Genomic DNA, 20684 nt, shown 5'->3' with positions numbered 1-20684 from the left:
ATAATTGTTGATTTCTTTAAGAAAAAATACTTTGTAGATTATCAACTGGAGAGAAAAAAAATCAATTGGGGTTGGGAATTTCATTCTATACGAACAGAGAGCAGTCAATTTATTTCTTTTCAAGTCAACTTTTATTTTTTTATGTCATCAAAGGTGCTAGAGCATCCTATCTTAATACTGGTCTTGACAAATTACATTGTCATACTCATTTGTTTTTCCTTTATCATGCAAAAAATAAACAAAAATAAATGTTTCCTCTGCAGCTTGCATAGTTTACAAATACTCAGTATACATTAAAAATAGAACTTGGAAATCCAGTCAGTCTTATTCCTGGTTAAAAACAAATGTTTTCTGTCACTGTAGAGATGGGCTACTCAAAATAATAATAAAAACACAAAATAAATTACAAACTCAAAACCAAGGCCTTATGTATGAGTCGTTAGAATAGTTAAAATATATCACACAGTGCATTCAAAATCCTTCTATTATACTGTTAGTGTTGAGTTTTGTGCATATTTTCCCTTCAAGACAGATGTGGGGAAATTTTAAGCCTGAACATGATTTGAATGGTAGAAATCTCATTATTTAGGGTTTTCTAAAAGGCAATCAATGTCTGTAGATGACTAGAAAATTTTAAAGCAGTATTTTGGTGGTGTATTTCAGGGCTCATAATGGTAAAATAGGAGCTTTTAATTTGGCTCTTCAAATTGCATAGTGCGTCAAGTTTTCTGATTAGCTTGAGTTCCCCCATTTGCATATTTGATGCCAAAATCTGTTCATGGGAAACATTTGAAAATGGAAAGTAAAATGTTGTGGGGGGGCTGTTGTGACAGCTAAAAGTGCGGTAAGGCCTCCTGGGCTTGTTCGGTGAAAGCGTTGTCGTGCACGTTGCCACGCTGCCAAATCCGTTGTTTGTCACGGGAAAAAAAATTAAACCTGAGAACAAAAAAGAAAAAATTCTCACCTTTCCTGTAATAAGAATTTACCTTGTGTACAATTCTGTTATCGTCATATAACGTTTCTATTGTCACGTAAAGATGTGAAAACCTATCATGAAAAAATAATTACTTATGTCAAACTGTAAACCTATCATGTAAAATGACGGTATCGGCAAGTACTATGAAAATACAAAGCGTCGGAGTGGTGAGTGGTCCTTCATGTGAAGGTTGAGACAGTATCATTTTTTCCTAAGATTGGCCGATATCAGGCAATATAATCGTATAAGTGTAGTAAGCAAGAAGAAAAAAATAGCAAAGTACACATTTCTATAAGTATTTCTCTTGGATTCGTAATCGACAAAGGTGAGTTTGTTGGTTGTTGTTAGTCATTCTAGCTATTTCCACCACAAACTTGTAGACATTTTAGAAAACGTCTCGACATTTTGTGTTAATTTTTAGTGTCAAACATTCCTGTTATTGTAAAGTTAGCCTTTTGAGTTTTGGTGGGGGGGAAAAAAATTCACACAAGCAACGCCAAGACTTTGGCGGGCTGTAAAGTGGGGTCGTCTTGAATCAAACCGGCTGCCACCATGGGCATGATGGCCGTGAAGATCCTGTCACACAGAGGAGCGTATTTTGGTCTGTTTTTGTTAAAGTGCCGTATTTTGCGCCAATGAAAAGACAGGAGTTTTCTGAAAAGATGGCAGTGCGCCTTATATATGGATCAATATTGGTTAATCATTGTATGAAATTCATTTTAGCAATGATCAGGTGTCCCATGGGAAATTGCAATAAGAGAAGTCATACAATGTAATATGTAGAGAAAAATTCATATGAATATGAGATTAAAATTGAACTATTACAAGGTTAAAATCAAAATATGATGAATGTTAAATTTTAGATTATACTGTTACAAGATTCAAATTGTGAAACAGTCATTTTGTTGCTTATTTTTCCTCTAACATGAGTTGTTTGGCTTCTAGGGCATCAACTTTTGGAAGACGTAAAGTCTGAGCACATTTTTTTCCATAATATTAGGAGATTTAAGTAATATATGGAGAAAAGTCATAAAATTATGCGATTAAAAACATGACATTACTTGTTCTTGCATCACTCAGGGTCCGCAGAGATCAACTTTTGCTGACATTAGGTCAGTGTAAAAAATTAGATTTTGGAGATTTATGTGATACTTGCTGATAAAACTTTGATGAGAATACTATTGTTAATATAGGCGACATCATTTTAAATGGAAAGATTTTTTCAATGCAAAAAGTGCTGCAGCTCAAAAATAGGTTGGGAAACACCATTCTAGTGGATGTATAACACAATCCCCAACTAGTACTACTACTACCACTACTACTACTACTGCGTCTTATATTCCGGTGTGCCTTATATTGCCTAAAATACGGTATTTGACACAACACACCAGGTGACCCAAGCTAGACGCAAGCAGTTGTCGTACGTGTTATTGTGTATACATACAAGCGTTTGATTCCGGACTCTGGCTGCACGGTGGATCCCGATCGCGTCCTGATATCGGGCTCGGGACTGGGAGAGTACACGTCGTCTTCCGTTTCGTCGCTACGGGAGGGAGCATTGTGCATTTTAGTCGAATTAAATTGAAGGAAGACGCGGCCATCTGCGGAATAACCTTTTGTAATAGGCCAGCTCCTCCTGGAGAAGGAAGACTTTGGCTTTCAGCTCGTTGCGTTCGTGTAGGACGTCCCGCAACTCCTGGAGCGTGAAGCGGGCCCGGTTTGGGTCCTTGGAGTCCGGGAGTTCCGAAATGCTCTCCTCCTCCTGGCTCAGTGCCTCCTGAGAGAGAAAGAGAAGCCCGTGTTTTAATTCCAAGGGGTGACGTGAGCGGAGAGGAAAGCCATTTGAGAAATGAGTCCAAATCTAGGCATGTAAGGCCGATAACTGCTTTGAAAGTATTTATTAGTGAGGTTTTAACATCGCTCCATGCTTAGTCATAAATGCTCAAGGGGCTTTCCGAAGGTGAGACAGGAATTGGGAATGGATACCTTGGTGAAATATTGGTACACAGCAGGCATGTCTTCCTCGCACATGGCCTCCTGGTGGCAAACCAACACAGCACGCCTCATTGTTTGCCTTACACTTTGTATGATTAGGATTCTTTTTCTTTTCTTTTCAAAATGAATTGTCAATTTTTGATGCTCACTGCACTCAGCAAACGACACAGCACAATGACTTGATGAGTAACTTGGACAGAATTTTGTTTTACTGCCTATTCGCGACTCACAAATTAACGCATTTGCTTGTATGTATTTCTTTTTTCTAGAAAAACTTCACTTTTCACTCTACTTGTGGTCAAGCCGGAGTTCTTGTCTAAAGAAAAATAGAGCTCTGATAGCATCTGTTTTCTGAGGAACTGTGTTGAAGTGAAGGTGAGGTGCTTCTATTATGCAAGAGAATTTATGTAATGTGAGTTTAAGTCATGTCCCGCAAAATTAATTTTGACTGGGAGGGTCAAAATGAATTGGACACCTAGCACCGTCAATGGCAATGATACTAATCAAATACTATTAATTAGAAAAATGTACTTTTCAATATGATGGGAGGCTATAACGAGAGTTATGGATTATGGAAATGCCCCAACTGACCCGGAATCAACAAGAAGTGACCAAAATAAACAGGAATTCCCCTAGAAAATACCCAAAATTTTATTTAAGAAAATAAAATTCCATGAAAAAAATTGAAGATTTGCTCTGATTCGGACAAGTAATTTTTTTCTCCCTTGTAGATATTCACAATCCTAAAAGTGAATGTTTCTGAGGTGAGAGTTTACATCTAAATCAGTTTTGAAAATGTGCGCTTTCATGAAAATTGACGTGATTTTGCATTTGGCATGACCGTTAGTTGCACACCATGCATTTACAAATGGTCAACCCGTTGTTAGCGGTCGGGCTGCTTTACCCAAAGCAACGCCGTTTCGTCATCCTCATCCTCGTTAGGCTCCTGCGAGCCGAGCGGCGGTGGCGGGGGAGTCAACTCCCGCCAAACCTCCGCCACGGCCACAACTTCAGGCTGGTTAAGAAGATTGACCAATGAATGACAACGTTTTTGGGAACTGATTGGCAACCAAGGCCAAATTGTGGAAATATAATAGCGACACCCTTATCAAACTCAATTTTAATAGTGAAATTCACTTTAACTTAACAGCGTATTAATTTTTCATATTTTTTCCATTTCTAATCAGCACTGTAATTTTGGAAAATCCCAATATTTTGACGTTGAGGCGTGTTACCTCGGCTGGCGAGGGGGTCTGAGGCGGGCCTTCCTGGGCGTGATTCTTTAGCCGCTCCCGTAGACGCGCCACTTCTTGCCGTAGTGCTCCCACTTCTTGGCCGCGGGTTTGAGCGCCAGCTTCCAGCTCCACTTTCTGCTCGATCAAGGCTTTGCCCTGAGCCTCCACCACGGAGATCTTGTGGCGCAAGTCGTGGTTGATCTTCATCAGACGATTCTGCTGCTGCTGGAGCTGCAACCACCCAAAGGGATTCACTTCCATATTTGTAGTCCATATGTAAAATGGCTAGCATTTTACATTATTATCCATTCTTAATCTATATTTGGTATGCATGTCCTGACCGCTTCGATGTCTTCGTTCCTGAGCGTGAGCTCGCGATCTTTGGCACGTATCTCGTCCCGCTGCTTGTCCACCACCTCTTTCAGCTTCTTCATCACTTGACGCTCACGCTCGCTCATGCCTGGAGACCGAGAATAAAATTGTTTTCATTTGAGAAACTTTTGACAAATCATCTCAGTGAGCAATCCCTCACCGTCGTTCCTCTGCAGGTCGTCCTCGCTCATGGGTTCTCGTGTAGACACGTTGTCCAGGAGGCTCTTATTCTCCTCCTGCAGTTGTGCAATCTGGCACAGTAGATCCTGAGCCTCGCCTCGCCACACGTCTTCAACCAGTTCCAGCTCCTATATTCCCAAAAAGCCAAATTAGTAGCACCCATCTGGCTTCTGGGGTCCCCCAAGATTCAATCTTAGGGCTCAGACTATTTCAACATTATCACTACACACAAATAGGAAAATTGTTCATATCAGTAGCAATTAAAAGCATGCAAACAAGAGAAGGGGGTCACTACAATTGTCGCTGCCATCCCTCCCAGTCTTAAAAGAATTTTGAAATCTAGGCGATACTGTATACAAATACATAGGAGTTGGTTGTTGAACTTGGCATGACTCGACCACTAGAGGGCGTCAAAACGCATGGGACCTCTGTTGCCGTGTTTTTTCAAACGGTGTCATTGTAATTTGTACCTTTCTGTGCTTCTTCTCCTTCTCCATCCTCTCGGTCCTCTCCAGCCTGAGCTTGTCGAGCTCCAGGCGCAACTCATCGGCTTCGGGTCCGCCCATGCTGTGGCGGCTCACCATCACTTCCATGATCTCCAGCACCCTCACCACCTTGGGCATGAGACGGGACAGCGCCTCGCAGCCGTACTGGTCGATGATCCGCTCGAATTCGTGGCCCAGCGTGGCGGCGATGTCGTACACGTCCATCACCGTCAGGTCAGCCGGGTTTTTCTCCAGGGCCGAACAGCCGCGGTCCCCCGAGACGTAGCGGTGGCCTTCCATAGTTTCTTCTTCGTCTCCTCCCTCCGGGACACAACAAGTCCGTCAAATTAGACTGCTTAAGTGCTTTTAAAACACGACCAAAACGCGCATGACAACCGTACGTCCATTATGAAGTGGAGTTCGCGGACATTACTAGTGATTCCTTGGGTGTTTTTGTCCTCCCGTCCTGCCCTTTTCGTCGCGGTGACATGGAGAAAAGCTAGCAGCCATGTAGGGAGTGTCTTTTCCGCTACCCTATCAAAATAAAAGCAGCGCAATTGGGCAGAAGGCAATGTGAACAAATACTAAATCATTTGAAAGCACCAACAATAGGCATTCGTTGAACTCATTGGTTGCCATTGACTGGGCTAGACGCCCAATCTATTTTGAACGAGAGACTAGCAGCAAATGATGACTGCCAACCTTGACAGTCAATATGGATTGGTCGTTTCGCACACCCTTCAAATGGCCCTTCAAAACAAAACTCCAGTAGGAATCCCCATTGATGCAATTCCCATCCCATCTCATTTTCTGAACCGCTATATCTTCACTAGGGTCGTGGGGGGTGCTGAAGCCTATCCCAGCTGACTTTGGGCCAGAGGTGGGGGTACACCCTAAATTGGTGGCCAGCCAATCGTAGGGCACAAGGAGACAAACAATCATTCACGCTCGCACTCATACCTTAGGGCAGGGGTGTCTGAATTAGATATAATATTTAGATTTTTTTAAAATAAATGAATTAAAAGAACTGGATTCAAAGCCCTGAATATTCAGTTTTTTATAGATCTAAAACAATGTTTATTTTAGCTTTTTTTATATTTTTAGATTTTACACAATTATTTTTGAACTAAAAACACAGAAAAAATGATTAAAGAATTACAATTATTGATCTAAAAGGGGGAAAACCAGGAAATGTAATATACATCTATACTCTTCATTTTAATTTGATCCTAAAACAGAAAGTCGGCCCTCATGATTTACTTTCCCGGGCCACACAAAATGATGCGGTGGGCCAGATTTGGCCCCCGGGCCGCTACTTTGACACATGTGCCTTAGGGCAATTTAGAGTGTCCAATCAGCCTACCATGCATGTCTTTGGCATATGGGAGGAAACCGGAGTACCCGGAGAAAACCCACGCAGGCCCGGGAAGATTATGCAAACTCTACACAGGTGGACCAACCTGGATTTAAACCTAGGTCTCCCACTGTGAGCCCGACCCGCTAACCACTCATCCGCCGGGTCGCCTGATGCAATTTAAAAAAAAAAAAACATTTTAGAGGGTGTTTTTGTGTCTTTTAGTAATATGTATGTAGCATTCTCATTAAGTTTTATTTTAAAGGCTGCAACATTTTTACTCATTTTACCGTGAAGGATGCAGTATCACAGTTTTCCATTCAGTCTAACTTGACGAGTCAACTTCCTGCTTCTGTTTCTGTTCCAGTGAGTTAAAATAACACGTGAGGTCGCCTCCAGAGTATTTTTGGCCATGCACTAAAATGATTCATATTTCCTTTACAAAATAGGACTCACATCCAAAACTAATACAACACATTTAGTCTAAATTTAAATCTCATTAACTTAACTTTTATTAAAATTGTATTAATTCATGAATTAATGAATAATTATATATGAAATACAATTAAAAATACAATCATTAATAATTTTAAACAATATAATAGGTTAACATTTGGAATAGCTAGCTCTCCATTGCAGTCACCTCTGTTCCGGAAAGGGTTAATACAACTTTACCAAGTTAATATTAAGATTAATATTATTCTTGTCTTTGTCTTCATTGTAAGAAAATGACAACTTATTTTAGCATAACTGTTTCTGACAAGGCATCTATATATAGAAAGAAAGCCAAGTTAAAAGTCATTTAATTAACCAAATAACTCAAGCAGAATAAAAATGTAAATGCAATGGTCTAAATTAGCACGTTAACCTTTAAGTGCAGTTCCAAACACCCAAACACTTTATGATTGGCGAGTTTCTGTCAATCTTCAAGATTCTCCAGTCCCACTTCCAGTCTCCCCTCGTTTGAACTGCAATGAAAAAATGATGATTATTAAAACATTCTCCATTATGGCTAACTACTTGCATTGCGACCGTTCTGTTATTCTGTCAACATCGACCAGAAAGTGAGGCGTGATCATCAATTCTGGTTGTGATGTCACATTTTTTTTACATATAAAATTAGATTAGTGCACTCATTCTTCGAAATGTTCACCTTGTTGTAGCACTTTTTTTAATAGCATATGTAGCGAAATCTTACCGCGTTTTTAAACAGGTTTCCGGATTTACTGAAGATGCTTGGTTTTCTCAGGTTGAGCTTTCCGAAGTCTATACTCTTGGACTCGGTGCTATGGGATTGCGAGGAGGACTGGGAAGTCTTATGGGTTCCCGTGAAGGCTTGCGAATGGTTCGGTGTGTAATTATGGCTGGGAGTCGGGGTGGAAACTTGGGACGGCGTGTAAGACTGAGATGGCGTGTAAGGCTGGGACGGAGTGTAAGGCTGGGATGGCGTGTAAGGCTGAGACGAAGAGTAAGGTTGAGATGGCGTGTAAGTCTGGGATGGTGAGTAGGACTGCGACGCCATAAAGGGTGGCGATGGCGTGTAGGACTGAGGCAGCGAGAAGGATTGAGACGGGGAAGGCGCAAAGGGGTTGGTGGACGCGAAGGGGGGAAGAGCGGCAGGCTCGGGCGGCGGTGGTGGAGGGTAGGAGCCGGCGTCTAGCAAGGTGGGCGGCGGTGGAGGCGGGAAGCTGTCGTCCCCGTCTGGCATGTCGCCGACGCCGTCCTCCGGGGCGCCCAAGTCGTAGTGTCGTTTTCTCAGCTCGCCCAGGCGCACTCGCTCCTGGTCCAGCTGATTTTCCAGTTGCAGCACCCGCACCTGAGAATGACAGTTTAGGCAGTTTTTAACATGGTAGTTTACGAAATAAAACATGCATGTGCGGTCGTTTGGTCACCGGTCTTTTGGTCGCCGTCTTTTGATCGCCGGTCTTTTGGTCGCCCGGACCCAAACAACGGGCGACCAAAAGTCCGGCGACAAAACAAGGTAAAACAACACGGTCTACGCATCAATAAAAGCCAACAATGGCCCTGAGCACTTTCACTGAGCGGACGTGTGAGTGTAGAAGAGTTTGTATGTACATGAGTTGTCCCTTAGGAAGGGACGTCAGTCAGGGTCTTAGCAAGTTAACCAACAAAAAACAATAAAAGTCCGGGAAATTTGGAGCTTTTCTTTAGCCCAATAATTAATAGGGCATTGAGTATGACTAAATAATAATTTGCAGTTTGTATTTAGGGAATTTGAGCAACGATTTAAATGGTAATTATCAATAACCTTCAGGGCGACCAAAAGACCGGCGACCAAAAGACCAGCGACCAAACGACCGAGTACCAAAACATGTAATCATTTGGCGAATGTCCCACCTGAGCCTCCATTTCCTCTTTTTTCAGCTTGATGAGCGACATTCCGGAGAAATCCATTGCTCCTGTCAAGACATCAAAGATCAACAAGAAAACTAGCAAAATGGTAAGACTTTTTTTCAAGTCAAAAGTCCACACATATATCACAGTCATATTTATTTTAACCGTTCACTTTTTCGGTGCGCGTTCCTGCAAAAAATATCAAGACGTAGGTTCATTCCATCAATTTAGACTGAGAGACGAATCAACGTTCGTTTTAAATGGATTGGACGACTACTGCCGTCAGCCAATTAGTGGTGAGGTGGTAGCAAAGCACCCCCACGTATATTCTCCAGAATAGCATCTTCTCCACCTTGTTCCGAGATCTGCTTCTGCCCGTGCTTGGTGGAGGTCACGACCACGGCGGCCATGTCGTTGACGTGGCGCGAGGCCTGCTGTAGCGTACCCAACTTCCTGTTGCCTCGCTCCGACTTCACCTGTGAGATAACCGCCGCATTAGCGTATTAGCTATCCGGCGCTCGCCGATATGTGATACCTTGGAGGCGGCGACCAGTTGGGCGGTGCTGGCGGCGATCTCATGGGAGCACGCGATGAGCTCCTCGTACGTCCCCTTGTCGCCCACCACGCGGTCGGCTGACTCGCTGCAGACAAATGCGGGCAAAGACGACGTGGCTATTGGCTTACGGAAGACACGTGCGTATTCATTTGGAGTTGGCGGGCTCACAGTAGCTGCGTGGCGCCCCAGCCCACCGCCTTGGAGGCCGAGATCAGTCCTTCCGTCCAGCGAGAGTTTTTGGCATAGAATTCCGTGGTCGAAGCTGCACCCTGTTGGAAAACAGACCCCCCCCAAAAAACTGATTTTTTTTGGACTATAGGTTGCGCTTACTACTTCCACAATCCACATACCCTCCCTCCTTCCACGATGTCCTTCTGAAGATCTGTCGAAGCCGTTACCAGCATGTGAACTGCCTGCCGACACAATGGCATTATAGTGAAACTGCTCCATGTTTATTTTCTTTGTTGGTTTACCTTCATCAGATCAGAGCAGGAGCCCAGGATGCTGCATAATATAATATTATAATAAGGTGAAATAAAATAAAAAAATACATAAAATAATGTAATAGTGTTGAGCATTGTGGTGATCTCACCTCTGGTTGACTTCCAGCTTTAGACCACTTGTGTCCCTTCTGGCCTGGGACAAGATCTCCTGCAAACAGACCCGGCCACGCATCAGAAAACCCACAAATTCTGCCCCTGGAATCCGTCAGCAATCGGACATTTTGGCTTGGTCAAAGAACTGAGCTTCACTTTGCGACATGAAATCTGACAGGTATGTCTGCACAAGTGTTGTTTAAGTCATTGACGGCAATAAACGTCTAATCCATGGCAGCAAATCGTTCATTTGCTGCTAGTGCTTTCCGTTCTAATGGGTTAGATGTCTGGTAGTAATCGACTGCATTCCCCGGTAAATTAAGAGTTCAATAAAATTTCTGTAGTCGTCCCCACTAAGTTTGACGCCCCTTTCTCACTTCCATACGCAGCACGGCTTCCTCGATGGCGGTGGATGTGGCCATCATCTCTTTGTCCACCAAGTTTCCCAATTCCTCTTTGAGAACATCCTGCCCTTTAGGACGCAGCTCCTAAACCATTACAACAACAGAGACACGTCATTTCTCGGTCTGACCTTTTGATCCCCGTTTTTTTTCCTCACCTGTCCCATGGCGAGGATGCGCTGGATGGCGTATCGTATGGCGGTGGCGTCAGCTCTCTGCAAGCTCGCCTGCAGCTTCAAGTCCTTCAAGAACTGAAGGCAGCTGGTGGCGCATGTGCGGCAGTTGTCAGTCAGTCCTGCAGTTTTGCCATTGGACAACAGAAAGGCGTAAAATACTCAGGCCAAAAAATCCGGTCAAACGTCCAATGCATTTTGAATTGGAGGGCTGGCAGCCATTTTTCTAAAATATCTGGCACGAGCGACACTTACGGTCAGCCTGGTCGGTGGGAGCCGAATGTGACGTGGCGCCGCCGTTAACGATGGTGTCGGCGGCCAAGTGGGAGAACTGAGTGACTGACCGAAGCAGGCCGCTGGCATCTAGAAAGAATGGACGTTAGCAACAGATTGGTGCTTTGCTAACCATCCAAGACAATTAATAATAAATGAGCAACCAACTGAAAGACCCCCAAACCACAATCAACTGACCATTCCTGTTGGCCAGATAGATCACATGGCTCTGCTGCATTTTGTCCACTGACGCCAAAGTGGTCTCGGCCCGGTTCACCAAATAATCTGATAGTAACCCATAAAAATAGAATGAAATCTGTAATTTTTTAAAACATTTTTGCTTTTATTTAGGCAGACGGCCACTCACCGGGCGAGCAGATGCAGCGCACATGGACGGGGTCATCCAGTTTGGCCACAGCGTCCAGGATGATGCCCTCCGCCTCCACCACGGCGCACTGCAGCAGGCAGAACTGCTCCTCCTGCAGCTTGTTAGTCAGCTCGCCTTCACGATTGGCCTGGTTGGCCAAATGCGCAATTCTCCAGTTAAGTTTCAATGTTCAAAGTGTTCATTAGACATCTTTACAATTGTGCGGCTGTAACACTGTTACTGGCTAGTTTTATGTTGCAGCACTACTTGATGCATTTAAAATTTTGGTGATTAGAGAATATTTTCACGTCACACGGCCCTAATTACTGTTAGGTCGCTGTTTCGTGACGAGTGAGGCATCGAACCTGCTGCTGCAGTTTTGCATGTAGGGTTCCGAGCTCCATGCTAGTGCGCTGGCGTTCCTGTTCCAGAGAACTCTGCTGCATCTGCGCCTGCTGCCGAAGCGAACCCAGCTCGGCCTCGTGTTCCCGGACGGACCGCAGCAAGGCTTCCCTCTCGGCCTGGAGGCCCGCCACGGTGCTGCTTAGCTGAGAGCCGCTCTGGAAGGACCCAACCGAGGAGACCCAGCTTTAATGAAGACCGTGAAATTGCTATGATATCGCAGCTCAATTCGTGGTAGCGCTTATATTTGGCAACCCAAAAGGGAAGGAGCCTCCATCTTCATTTCAGGACGTCATTTTTTTTGGGGGGGGGCACATAGAACTCCTTTAATGTTCTACATACCATCTCTTTACTCTGCAGGCTGCTGTTGACGCGCGTCAGCTCGGCTCGGGCGGCGTCCAACTCGCGACGCAGTCTGTCAATCTCCAACTTCTGCTGGGCGTTGATGTTTAACTGAGGCGCAAACAACGGCATGTGTCAGGTATGACTTATTTTTCCAAAAGTTTTTAGGTTAAGAGACCAAAAAAAAAGATTGATGAGTAACCAAGTGGAAAAAGTTATCAATTCAAATACAATGGGATTGTTTTGGGATGGGTGGATTAAATGGAGGCATTCTTGGTGTAGATAGAAATGGAACCTGTTGCTGTAGTTGCGCCCTGAGCGCTTCCAACTCCCGACTTAGGCGATCCCTCTCCATGTCGCCGGTGTTTTGCTGTTGCCTCAACGACGCCAGGTCGCCGTCGCGGTCCCGGGCCGAGCGCAGCAGGACGTCTCGCTCCGCCTGAAGCGCTGCCATGCTGCTACTTGCCTGGGAGCCTTCCTGAAAAAAAAGGGGGGTCACTAAATATACTATGCTTTTACTTTTATATTTCATAATAGACTCTTTGATTGTGTAAAGTTTTCTGATTTAAAAAACCTTTTCATTTCAAATTTCATTCATATAAAAAAGCGAAACCTAAATAATCATTTTTTATGTATTGTAATTTCAATAGGTACCTATTAGGTAAAAAAAATGAATTCTAATTATACTTTTTTTTAAGCTTCAGAAAAAAAAACTTGTCACTTAATTTGTACATTTTTTCCAAAAATAAAAAGGGAAAACTACATATAGTCCATTTAATGTAATTTTCCATTTTTTAAATTATTAGATAGAGATATTGAATGAAAAGCTGAAATCATTTTAAATTTGTATCTGTTTTAATATATACGTACTATTAAATGGGTAAAAATATATATTTTCAGAAAAAAAACATTCTCTGCTTTTTGTATTCCAAACTCTTGATGAGAGCAGATTTTTATCTTTATAATGAATTGAAAAATAATGTGATATTTTCAGCCTTTTCATGGCTCTAACCATCTCCTTGCTCTGCAGGCTGTTGCGAAGGAGCGCCAACTCTGCTCTTTGCTCCAGGAGTTCTTTATTCAGCCGGTCCGTCTCGTTCTGGCGCTGGTGCATCTGACGGAGGGAGAGGTCACGTCAGACGGTGGCCATTGGCAGCGCCGCCAGCCCGCGAGTTCTCACCAAGTTGCTCATCTCCCGACGCAGTTTCTCCAACTCGCTCTCTAACATCTGCTTGGTCCGATAGATGTCGTCCTGGTCTTGTTTGGTGTGCGCCAGCTGTTTGGTGGTATCCGCGTTCTACACGCGACCACAACGGGACACAAGTGATTGACAAGGGTCAAACTGGGGGGCTCCGGAGACAGAAACGACCCACGTAAGTAAACCGTATCACCAAGTTACAATTAAAATAACATTTTTGTGTTGCATCATTATGGTTTGATTTACTAAGAGAAATATTTATTGTTTCCTCATTTTTCCCGAAAAAATGTAAATAAATCTTTTTTTTTAAATAACGACTATTTTCTGCTTTTTTTCCTAACAAAAGAAAATCCGCTTCATATTTTTCTATAAAATAAAAGGGAAATAAAGTTTCTTTAGTCCTCAATGAAGATTGAGGTCTATGGAAATATGAGACTATTTATATTCTTTATTGTTATCTTTAAAAAATAATCATAAATAAAAAATAAAAAAATTCAGTTTAAAGATGTAAAACATAGTATTTCGTCTTTTTAAAGTTAAAAAAGATTAAAAAATATATATACTGGCCTCCTGAATATAAACAGTCATTCGCTTCTGTACCTTTTTCATGAGGTCAGCATGACTGGTCACCAGCTCGGCATGTTTTTCTTTGAGCTGAGTGAATCGGATCTCAGCCGCTTGCGCGCGACCTGCCGGGCAAAGACGAACGAGTCAGTCGCCACGAGTGGGATTGGCAAACTTTTGTGAAGCCGGCCGGCCGGAGCTGACCGTCGGCCTCCTTGAATCCGATCTGAGCACCCGCGTTGACCACGTTGGCGCAGCGCAGGGCCTCCACCTCCATGCGCAGGTGCTCATTCTCCACCTGCGCCATCTGCTTGTGGGTGCACTGCTCCTCGACCTCGGCCTCCAGGTGGTTGACTTGAGCGCGCAGCTCTGTTACGCAGCGCTGGGCCTTTGGGTGACCCCAAAATGGGAAAGCCGTTATTTCTTGTTCATAAAGAATTAATAAATAACACCTATCCAAATTGGGGGCCTTCTTTTGATGGGACACCCTGCTACAGCCCAGTTTTTGCTGGCCCTCAGCAAATGATGAAAATATCCTCAGAAATTGTTGCACAAGAAGCTTAAATTCAGCCTACATTTTTTTTGCAAATTATTCCGCAAAAGACCACTTTAGGTTTTTGTTCCAAACTCTAAAGTGGAAACCTGTGTTTCTCTCATAGCATAAAGAACAGGGACAGGGAATACAATTAATTCTCATTTCTATTTCTTTGGAGTACCTCTAGGTTCCCATTTGGGCCCGCATTGTTTTTTGTTTTTTTTTGTTTTTTTTTAATGTATTGTACCTCAGATTTGATGAGTTGAAGTTCTGGTTTCAGGACGTCGAGTTCCCTCCTCAGACTCTCATTTTCATTGTACTGCTCCCTTTGGTCCACTTCAGGCACGCCCATCTGACTCAAAAGGTAATACTAGCAAGCACCCAATTTCAGAGAATGTTAGTGTTTGTGTCCTGTACATTTATTTGAGCAGAACTCATTTGGTCAACAGACCTGCTGCGAGTCCCGTGAATCTGTCTGCATTTCAGGCTCCTCGTCATCAAAGCGCTCCTCGTTTTGAATGACCACCACGGGCCTCTTGTACTCGGCCAAGGCGGCCGCACGCAGAAAATTGGGGGGACCCTTCAAAAAAAAAAATCAGTATTCAAAAATATATACCTCTTGACCGAAAAATGGCCAGATAGTTGTTCAATAAAAGTCAACATTACGCACATCGGGGAGCTCTGGGATCTGGATGATCGTTTTGAAGAACTCAATCTCTCTGGCTTCGTTAAAGAACTTCTTGAGGCTTAAAAAAATATGTTCCATAAAGTTATAGTGAGCAACTCAATTCGTATTTATCATGTAATGTCACATTATACCTGTTGAATAGTTCCCGGAATCGCTCTCTGTGGCCGAGTAGAACATCCGCCGCTATGCCTATTTGACAAAAATGACACAACTAGTTAACTAGTCTAAACACACAATGTCAAATAAAAAAACATTTGATCCAGAAACTAGTTTAACATAGTAACAGATAATTTGTGAGGGATTTGCATCATGATTACTTAGCCCACAAACTCACAAGAAGTCTTCCATTCTGGTTTGTTTTGTGATTTTAGCTCCTTAGCACACAATAGAATTTGAAAAAAAAATCTGCCCCAAAATTTCAAGATGCCAAGCTTCTAAACTTACAAGAATACTGCAATTTTAATTGACATCAAGCTGTCATTTTGGCTTGTAAAAGAATTCACCATCCAAAGCCAGTTACACTTGTTATAATGGTGTGTCTATCATGAGTACCTATATCAAAAGGCCAAGCCTACTAATTAGAAGACTAACTATTTTTCTCAATGTCTTCTTCTGATTGGTTGCAGTGATACTTCACACGTGCTAGCGTCACTCACGACTATGCAGTTTGAAGAGCAGGCGGACGCAAAAGTGGTACAGGAAACTGCAGTCTGGAATGAGCGGGATAAGCGGCAAGAGGCGACACTGGCCCGCTGGCGTGTTGGGCTTGGCTCCATTTGTTTCCACCTGACGGAGAACTGACAAGACAAGACCAGACCAATCAAACTTCAGACTCAACCCTGATAGTACTACCGTCCGAATGCAAACGAACCCGTGTCGGCCATTTTCAGTCCAGCATCCAAGTATTCCAACAGTTCTTGAGTCATATCCAGCCTGAAGTATGTAATTCCCACGTTAAATACGCAACATTAGTGACGCCGCGGTGAGATCTTACACTCCGTTCATGTCGCTTCCAGCTTCGCGCTCTAAAGTTTCATCAGATGCCTCCAGGTTGCTGGGAATGGGTTTGTGCTACGACAGGAGGATCAAGTTGAGGTATTTTTATATTCAAGTTATTACAAAAAAAGCGCCTCAATGTATCGCGCATTATAGTTCTTTATTTTTTTGAGTTACCCGGTTGTGAAACTCCATCTTCATGCACAGGTATTTGGCCGACAAAGCCACGATGTGGCCGTAGCGATCGTGCAGGTTGGCCTGAGAGAAAACAAAAAAAAAACACATGGCCGATATTATAGAAAATGGGATGTAATTGTCAGTGGAAGGCTACTTACTCACCCACAAGGCACCCATGTCCTTCACATTTTGGCAATATTTGTTTGAGTCCCTCACGGCCTGGCGGAGGGGAAAACCGTGACGTTGTTGATTAAAAGATGCTGATTTGAAGTCGAATCTGATAAAGCGTATCACTTTTGGGTTATTACATTGCGATGTCCGTCTCTCAGCACTTTGTGCAGCAGGTAGCAGAACTTCCAACTGATGATGGCGTTGCTGGACAGTGGCAGGTTGAGGATGTACGACCACATGGTGGACGCACCGCCCTCCTTGTGACTGCCCAGTAGGATGTCTAGGATGGCTGTCAAGGCCGCTAACTCATTGGTGATAGGATGAGTTAAAATCGCCACCAATCCCAGAGAGATTGGCTCATATTCACGTCAGATCTCCAAATATCTAAAGGGTAAGTACTTCTGGTACCACAACATAAACAACAACTTGTAGCATCATTGATTCTTGGTTTTGCTCATTTAACTATTACTGGTTTTGGGATTGGCACTGCAACTGTAAATTCTTCTGGCACAATATCTGGTATGGGGCCTGGAGATGAACCAATAATGGGAGCGGTCTGGTATTAGTACTAGTAGATTGTTATTCATAGGGGTTCTCGTATAATAACTTCTTTTAGGGCTGAACCGGGTACTGTAATCCGTGCTGTTACTGATTCTGACCTGGTTCTAGTACTAAACTGACCTGGGTCAAATAAAAAGGATACTGCGTACATATTTGGATTTGGGTGGCGCTTCAGTCGAGGTGAGACATTTGCTTATGTATTGCAACTGAAACAGACAAAAAGCACAACTTTGAAACGCACACCAACTCACTTCTAAGCGTGTGTTATTATTTACCTGCTGTTTTCCAAACTGTTCCTTCTCCGCCGCCAGCTGCTTTTCCGTCTTGTTCTCGCTTTTGGTCTTGCTTTTGCTCATCTCGCCACAACTATCAGGCACAATTTAATCCACTTGCCTTTGCTTCCCTGTGAACCGCAGCCTCAAAAATGCGTCTCTTGAAAGGCTTTTAATCCTGTGGACGCTTGGGGAAAATCCAGGAAAAACAGCTGAGAAACTAAGTCATGATGTACAATTCGTTCAAATGATCAAATTTCCACTCACATGGAAAAAAAGTGGAAAATAATAGTAAAATAATACAAATCTGCGTGTGTCGTTGGCTAGTTTAGGAAAGCAGTGAAACGGGTATGACTGTACAAGGAAACCAGCGTGAACCCTGCAAGACTGGTTTCATGATAATCACGTATACACACACTAGCTCTGTCCGCGCACACACTCGCATTGAAACATTCACTGATTGGCTGCCAATGACAACAGTAGACGTCCAATCCATTTAATCTGGGAGGGATTCGCACCAAATGATCGCGAGTGAGTCTGACCAGAAAACTTTGATTCTGGTCATTGATTTATCCAGAAAGTGAGTGAATTTAACATGAGATTTGCTTGGAAATGATGGATTATGACACGAACATGACGGGGACTCACTAAATTCCCATTAGTGCCGCACATTTAAAAGATTAAATTAATTGTGGCTGTGACCTGCAGGCGGCAACGCACTGGAGGAATGTGGTGGAACAGGAAAGATGAATCCCATCAGCCGATCGTTTCCTGTTGGCCTTTTGGTGGAAATATCATGCAGGAAGGTGACTTCGGGCACAGCAGTGGTAAACAAAAAGCTACATTTCATAATATCATCATATTAGTTTTACCCCAAAATGTGTAAACTTTATTTCACAGTTTCATGACTATATTTCCGAAAATAGAAGAATTTCAATAAATGAATAATAATAGTAATTAAAAAAAAATGATTTCAACATTTTTACCGGACTGTGGTGCTATCCTCCGAAGCTACAGGGGGCGCTAACCTCGATGGCCTCCTTTTCGTCCGACACTCATTTCACCCGAACGAGACAAGCGCTACTAGCGAGGCGTGCTCAAAGTACGCCAACTAAACTACAATATCACCTGTTAAGAATAATGACTTTCTGAAGCGTCAGTCAAAGACAACGACGCCAATGTTGTTATCGAGAATAAATCGCTTCTAAAGGATAATCTGCAGGGTGCGTAATTTGATTGCTCGCTTCAGTTTATTGGAGAGGAGCTAGCCTGCTAAGCTAACCAAAGGCTAACGGTGACAGCTGTGTGACTCAACATTTGGTGGACGAAAACAATTACTTTCGCGTGCCCGTTACTTTTAAAAGCTAAATTACGATAAGCATAATGCTAGGTATACCACTATGATTTTGAAATGTTGTATTAGTTTGTCAAATATGTGCAACCAATAGGGACTCGTTAGCCGGCTCAAACGTGTTCATTCTATTTAGCTGTGGATGCTACCAAGAAAACTCATGAGAAACCACACAACATGGGATTGTATTGGTATAGATTTTCCCCAAATTTAAAGCCTGTATGCGCTTCTATTCAAACGTTTGGGAGATCTCTGAAATAATGTCTTTAAAAAAGCATGTATGGATGTATTTTTTTCTGAACATGTTCTATTTCGTGTATTTTTCAGACAATTTGTGATGTCAACTACTGCGATGGAGCCTACAGAACATGAAAAAATCGACCCTAATTCAAAGTACCCATTGAAAGTTCTTTACTGTGGAGGTATGCCCGACTTCTATTTGAAATGTTTGAGAGGAAATTAAAGCAGCATTTTCCTCTCTCTCCTCTAGTGTGCTCGCTGCCTTCAGAGGTGAGTGTGTTGACATTGCACGCTTTGTATGGCATAAGTCACATAATAAATTGTAAACACTATACATTGACAGTACTGCGAGTACATGCCCGAGCCGGCCAAATGTCGGCAATGGCTAGAGAAGAACTTCCCGGGTGTTTTTTCCCGGATGACTCTCGGTGAGTGTCAATAGATTGGTAGGTTTTTAAATTTTTTTTTAGGTTGCACCGGTGTTTAACACTTTGGATTGTGTCCTTTTGTACAACTGGCCCGGCAGCAAATGCCCCCGAAAAGCGTCCCGATACTGGAGATGCTCCCACTGCTGGTGAGGAAGAGGAGAAGAAGAAGCAGAAGAGAGGTTTGTCCAATACTGATGGCATTTTATGTCTATTACTGTCAGTGGCAGTGAATAAGTGAAAGAGAATCTCATTTATATGTCACTGACTCCAATGAGCTCTCTTGTGTTTGCTTCCTGACCAGGTGGGCGGGGCCAGATCAAACAGAAGAAGAAGACCTTGCCTCAGAAGGTGACGATAGCTAAAATCCCACGAGCCAAGAAGAAATACGTGACGCGCGTGTGCGGCCTGGCAACCTTCGGTAGGTTTATCGCATTAAGATGCGCCTGTTTTTATCCCCCCGACTCGACGTGACGTGTTGCCTTTCGACAGACATCGAGCTGAAAGAGGCTCAGCGGTTCTTTGCTCAGAAGTTCTCCTGTGGCGCCTCCGTCACGGCAGAGGACGAGATCATCATTCAGGGAGATTTCACCGACGACATCATCGACGTCATTCAAGACAAGTGGCCGGAGGTGACTAATGCTCGAATACAATTTAGATTAAGAGGGCAGCGCCAGAACTTCAAGCTTACTAAAGTTTGTTGCACTTTTCAGGTGGATGACGAGAGCATCGATGATCTGGGCGAGGTGAAGAAGTGAAGACCAAAATGTGCACTTTTATGGAAAAAAATGGACGTGACCTGAAAAGACATCTCGGCCAAATGTACACCTGAATATTATTTTATACCTATTTTATTTACTGTACATAAATGCTGCACAGCACCTGGCCGCTCACTCTAATTGTTTTTAATTTCTTATGAATTTCTAGCCAAAGGTTTGGTGTCACGTCATCACTTCACACGGTTGTTCCCTCAAGCAAAAGTCTTGGCTCAGAGATTTAATTTTTTTTCTCCCGCTTGTTAAAAAAACATTAAAAACATTTCTTTTCATGTTTGTGTGTCTGTTTTGCCCAGCTGAAAATATGTGCAATATGTATGAGCATATCTTTTTTATGGATATGACGGTGAAAGTAATACGTAGTGGACCTAGTGACTAATTATGATAAATTAAAGAAAAAAATGCTGAAACCTATCATAACATTTGGTATACAAATGTGGTGTAAAATTGTACATGACGCAAAATGGGATAACCACATAGATCTCATTTTTAGCAAGGGGTCATAGGTCATTTTGAAATAGTTCATTATTGTATTTAAATATTTTACATATATACATGAATATACACCATCGTTATGGCCAACAATAACTCTAGAAGTGGGTTTATAAACACAAACTGCCTGGCATTGACTAGTGATGTAAAATTCACTTAAACTGGGAAGACTGCTT

The 20684-nt window shown here is 43.0% G+C and overlaps 3 protein-coding genes and 1 long non-coding RNA gene across 14 annotated transcripts; 2 read left to right on the top strand and 2 right to left on the bottom strand.

The window, feature by feature from the left end:
* Window positions 1–112: 112 nt before the first annotated feature.
* Window positions 113–5796, bottom strand: rilpl1 (Rab interacting lysosomal protein-like 1). 2 transcript variants are annotated; one of them, XM_077622240.1, is made up of 9 exons: window positions 5645–5795; window positions 5229–5564; window positions 4739–4886; window positions 4548–4666; window positions 4207–4437; window positions 2963–3013; window positions 2590–2753; window positions 2421–2519; window positions 113–936 (listed from the first exon to the last, which is right to left on the bottom strand). In XM_077622240.1, exons 1-9 carry the CDS (start codon window positions 5648–5650, stop codon window positions 834–836), a joined length of 1257 nt encoding a protein of 418 aa, XP_077478366.1. In that variant the 5' UTR covers window positions 5651–5795; the 3' UTR covers window positions 113–833. The 2 variants fall into 2 exon arrangements, with proteins under 2 accessions (XP_077478366.1, XP_077478367.1); XM_077622241.1 differs by lacking the exon at window positions 113–936 and adding an exon at window positions 968–1552 and having other exon boundaries at window positions 5645–5796.
* A 1587-nt stretch (window positions 5797–7383) lies between these two features.
* On the bottom strand, window positions 7384–17589 carry hip1ra (huntingtin interacting protein 1 related a). Of its 2 annotated transcripts, XM_077622239.1 has the most exons (34): window positions 17228–17589; window positions 17095–17158; window positions 16529–16671; window positions 16383–16439; window positions 16221–16301; window positions 16042–16118; window positions 15919–15980; window positions 15704–15844; window positions 15179–15236; window positions 15030–15105; window positions 14811–14939; window positions 14607–14729; window positions 14029–14212; window positions 13861–13949; window positions 13243–13359; window positions 13075–13176; window positions 12358–12540; window positions 12063–12173; window positions 11684–11878; window positions 11319–11466; window positions 11150–11236; window positions 10934–11041; window positions 10664–10800; window positions 10482–10592; window positions 10101–10159; window positions 9982–10012; window positions 9859–9921; window positions 9677–9777; window positions 9488–9593; window positions 9305–9428; window positions 8956–9017; window positions 8053–8413; window positions 7796–8016; window positions 7384–7565 (listed from the first exon to the last, which is right to left on the bottom strand). In XM_077622239.1, exons 1-34 carry the CDS (start codon window positions 17306–17308, stop codon window positions 7524–7526), a joined length of 3834 nt encoding a protein of 1277 aa, XP_077478365.1. In that variant the 5' UTR covers window positions 17309–17589; the 3' UTR covers window positions 7384–7523. The 2 variants fall into 2 exon arrangements, with proteins under 2 accessions (XP_077478365.1, XP_077478364.1); XM_077622238.1 differs by having other exon boundaries at window positions 7796–8413; window positions 17228–17588.
* Window positions 10122–13442, top strand: LOC144090606 (uncharacterized). 2 transcript variants are annotated; one of them, XR_013305453.1, is made up of 5 exons: window positions 10122–10282; window positions 11303–11493; window positions 11652–12201; window positions 12345–12556; window positions 13093–13442. It is a non-coding gene; the product is annotated as an uncharacterized LOC144090606 (long non-coding RNA). The 2 variants fall into 2 exon arrangements; XR_013305452.1 differs by having other exon boundaries at window positions 11303–12201.
* On the top strand, window positions 15667–20288 carry denr (density-regulated protein). Of its 8 annotated transcripts, none has more exons than XM_077622245.1 (11): window positions 15667–15892; window positions 16064–16142; window positions 16550–16782; window positions 17933–18051; window positions 18903–18997; window positions 19066–19085; window positions 19159–19244; window positions 19334–19422; window positions 19545–19661; window positions 19733–19872; window positions 19954–20288. In XM_077622245.1, exons 5-11 carry the CDS (start codon window positions 18913–18915, stop codon window positions 19996–19998), a joined length of 582 nt encoding a protein of 193 aa, XP_077478371.1. In that variant the 5' UTR covers window positions 15667–15892; window positions 16064–16142; window positions 16550–16782; window positions 17933–18051; window positions 18903–18912; the 3' UTR covers window positions 19999–20288. The 8 variants fall into 8 exon arrangements, 7 of the variants coding, with proteins under 7 accessions (XP_077478371.1, XP_077478370.1, XP_077478373.1 ...); XM_077622244.1 differs by having other exon boundaries at window positions 15667–15985; XM_077622247.1 differs by lacking the exons at window positions 15667–15892; window positions 16064–16142 and having other exon boundaries at window positions 16545–16782.
* The last annotated feature ends 396 nt before the right edge of the window (window positions 20289–20684 follow it).

The sequence above is a fragment of the Stigmatopora argus genome, chromosome 16 (assembly GCF_051989625.1).
Source record: "Stigmatopora argus isolate UIUO_Sarg chromosome 16, RoL_Sarg_1.0, whole genome shotgun sequence".
NCBI classification, from domain to species: Eukaryota; Metazoa; Chordata; class Actinopteri; order Syngnathiformes; family Syngnathidae; genus Stigmatopora; species Stigmatopora argus.
This window is presented reverse-complemented; position numbering and strand designations above follow the sequence as displayed.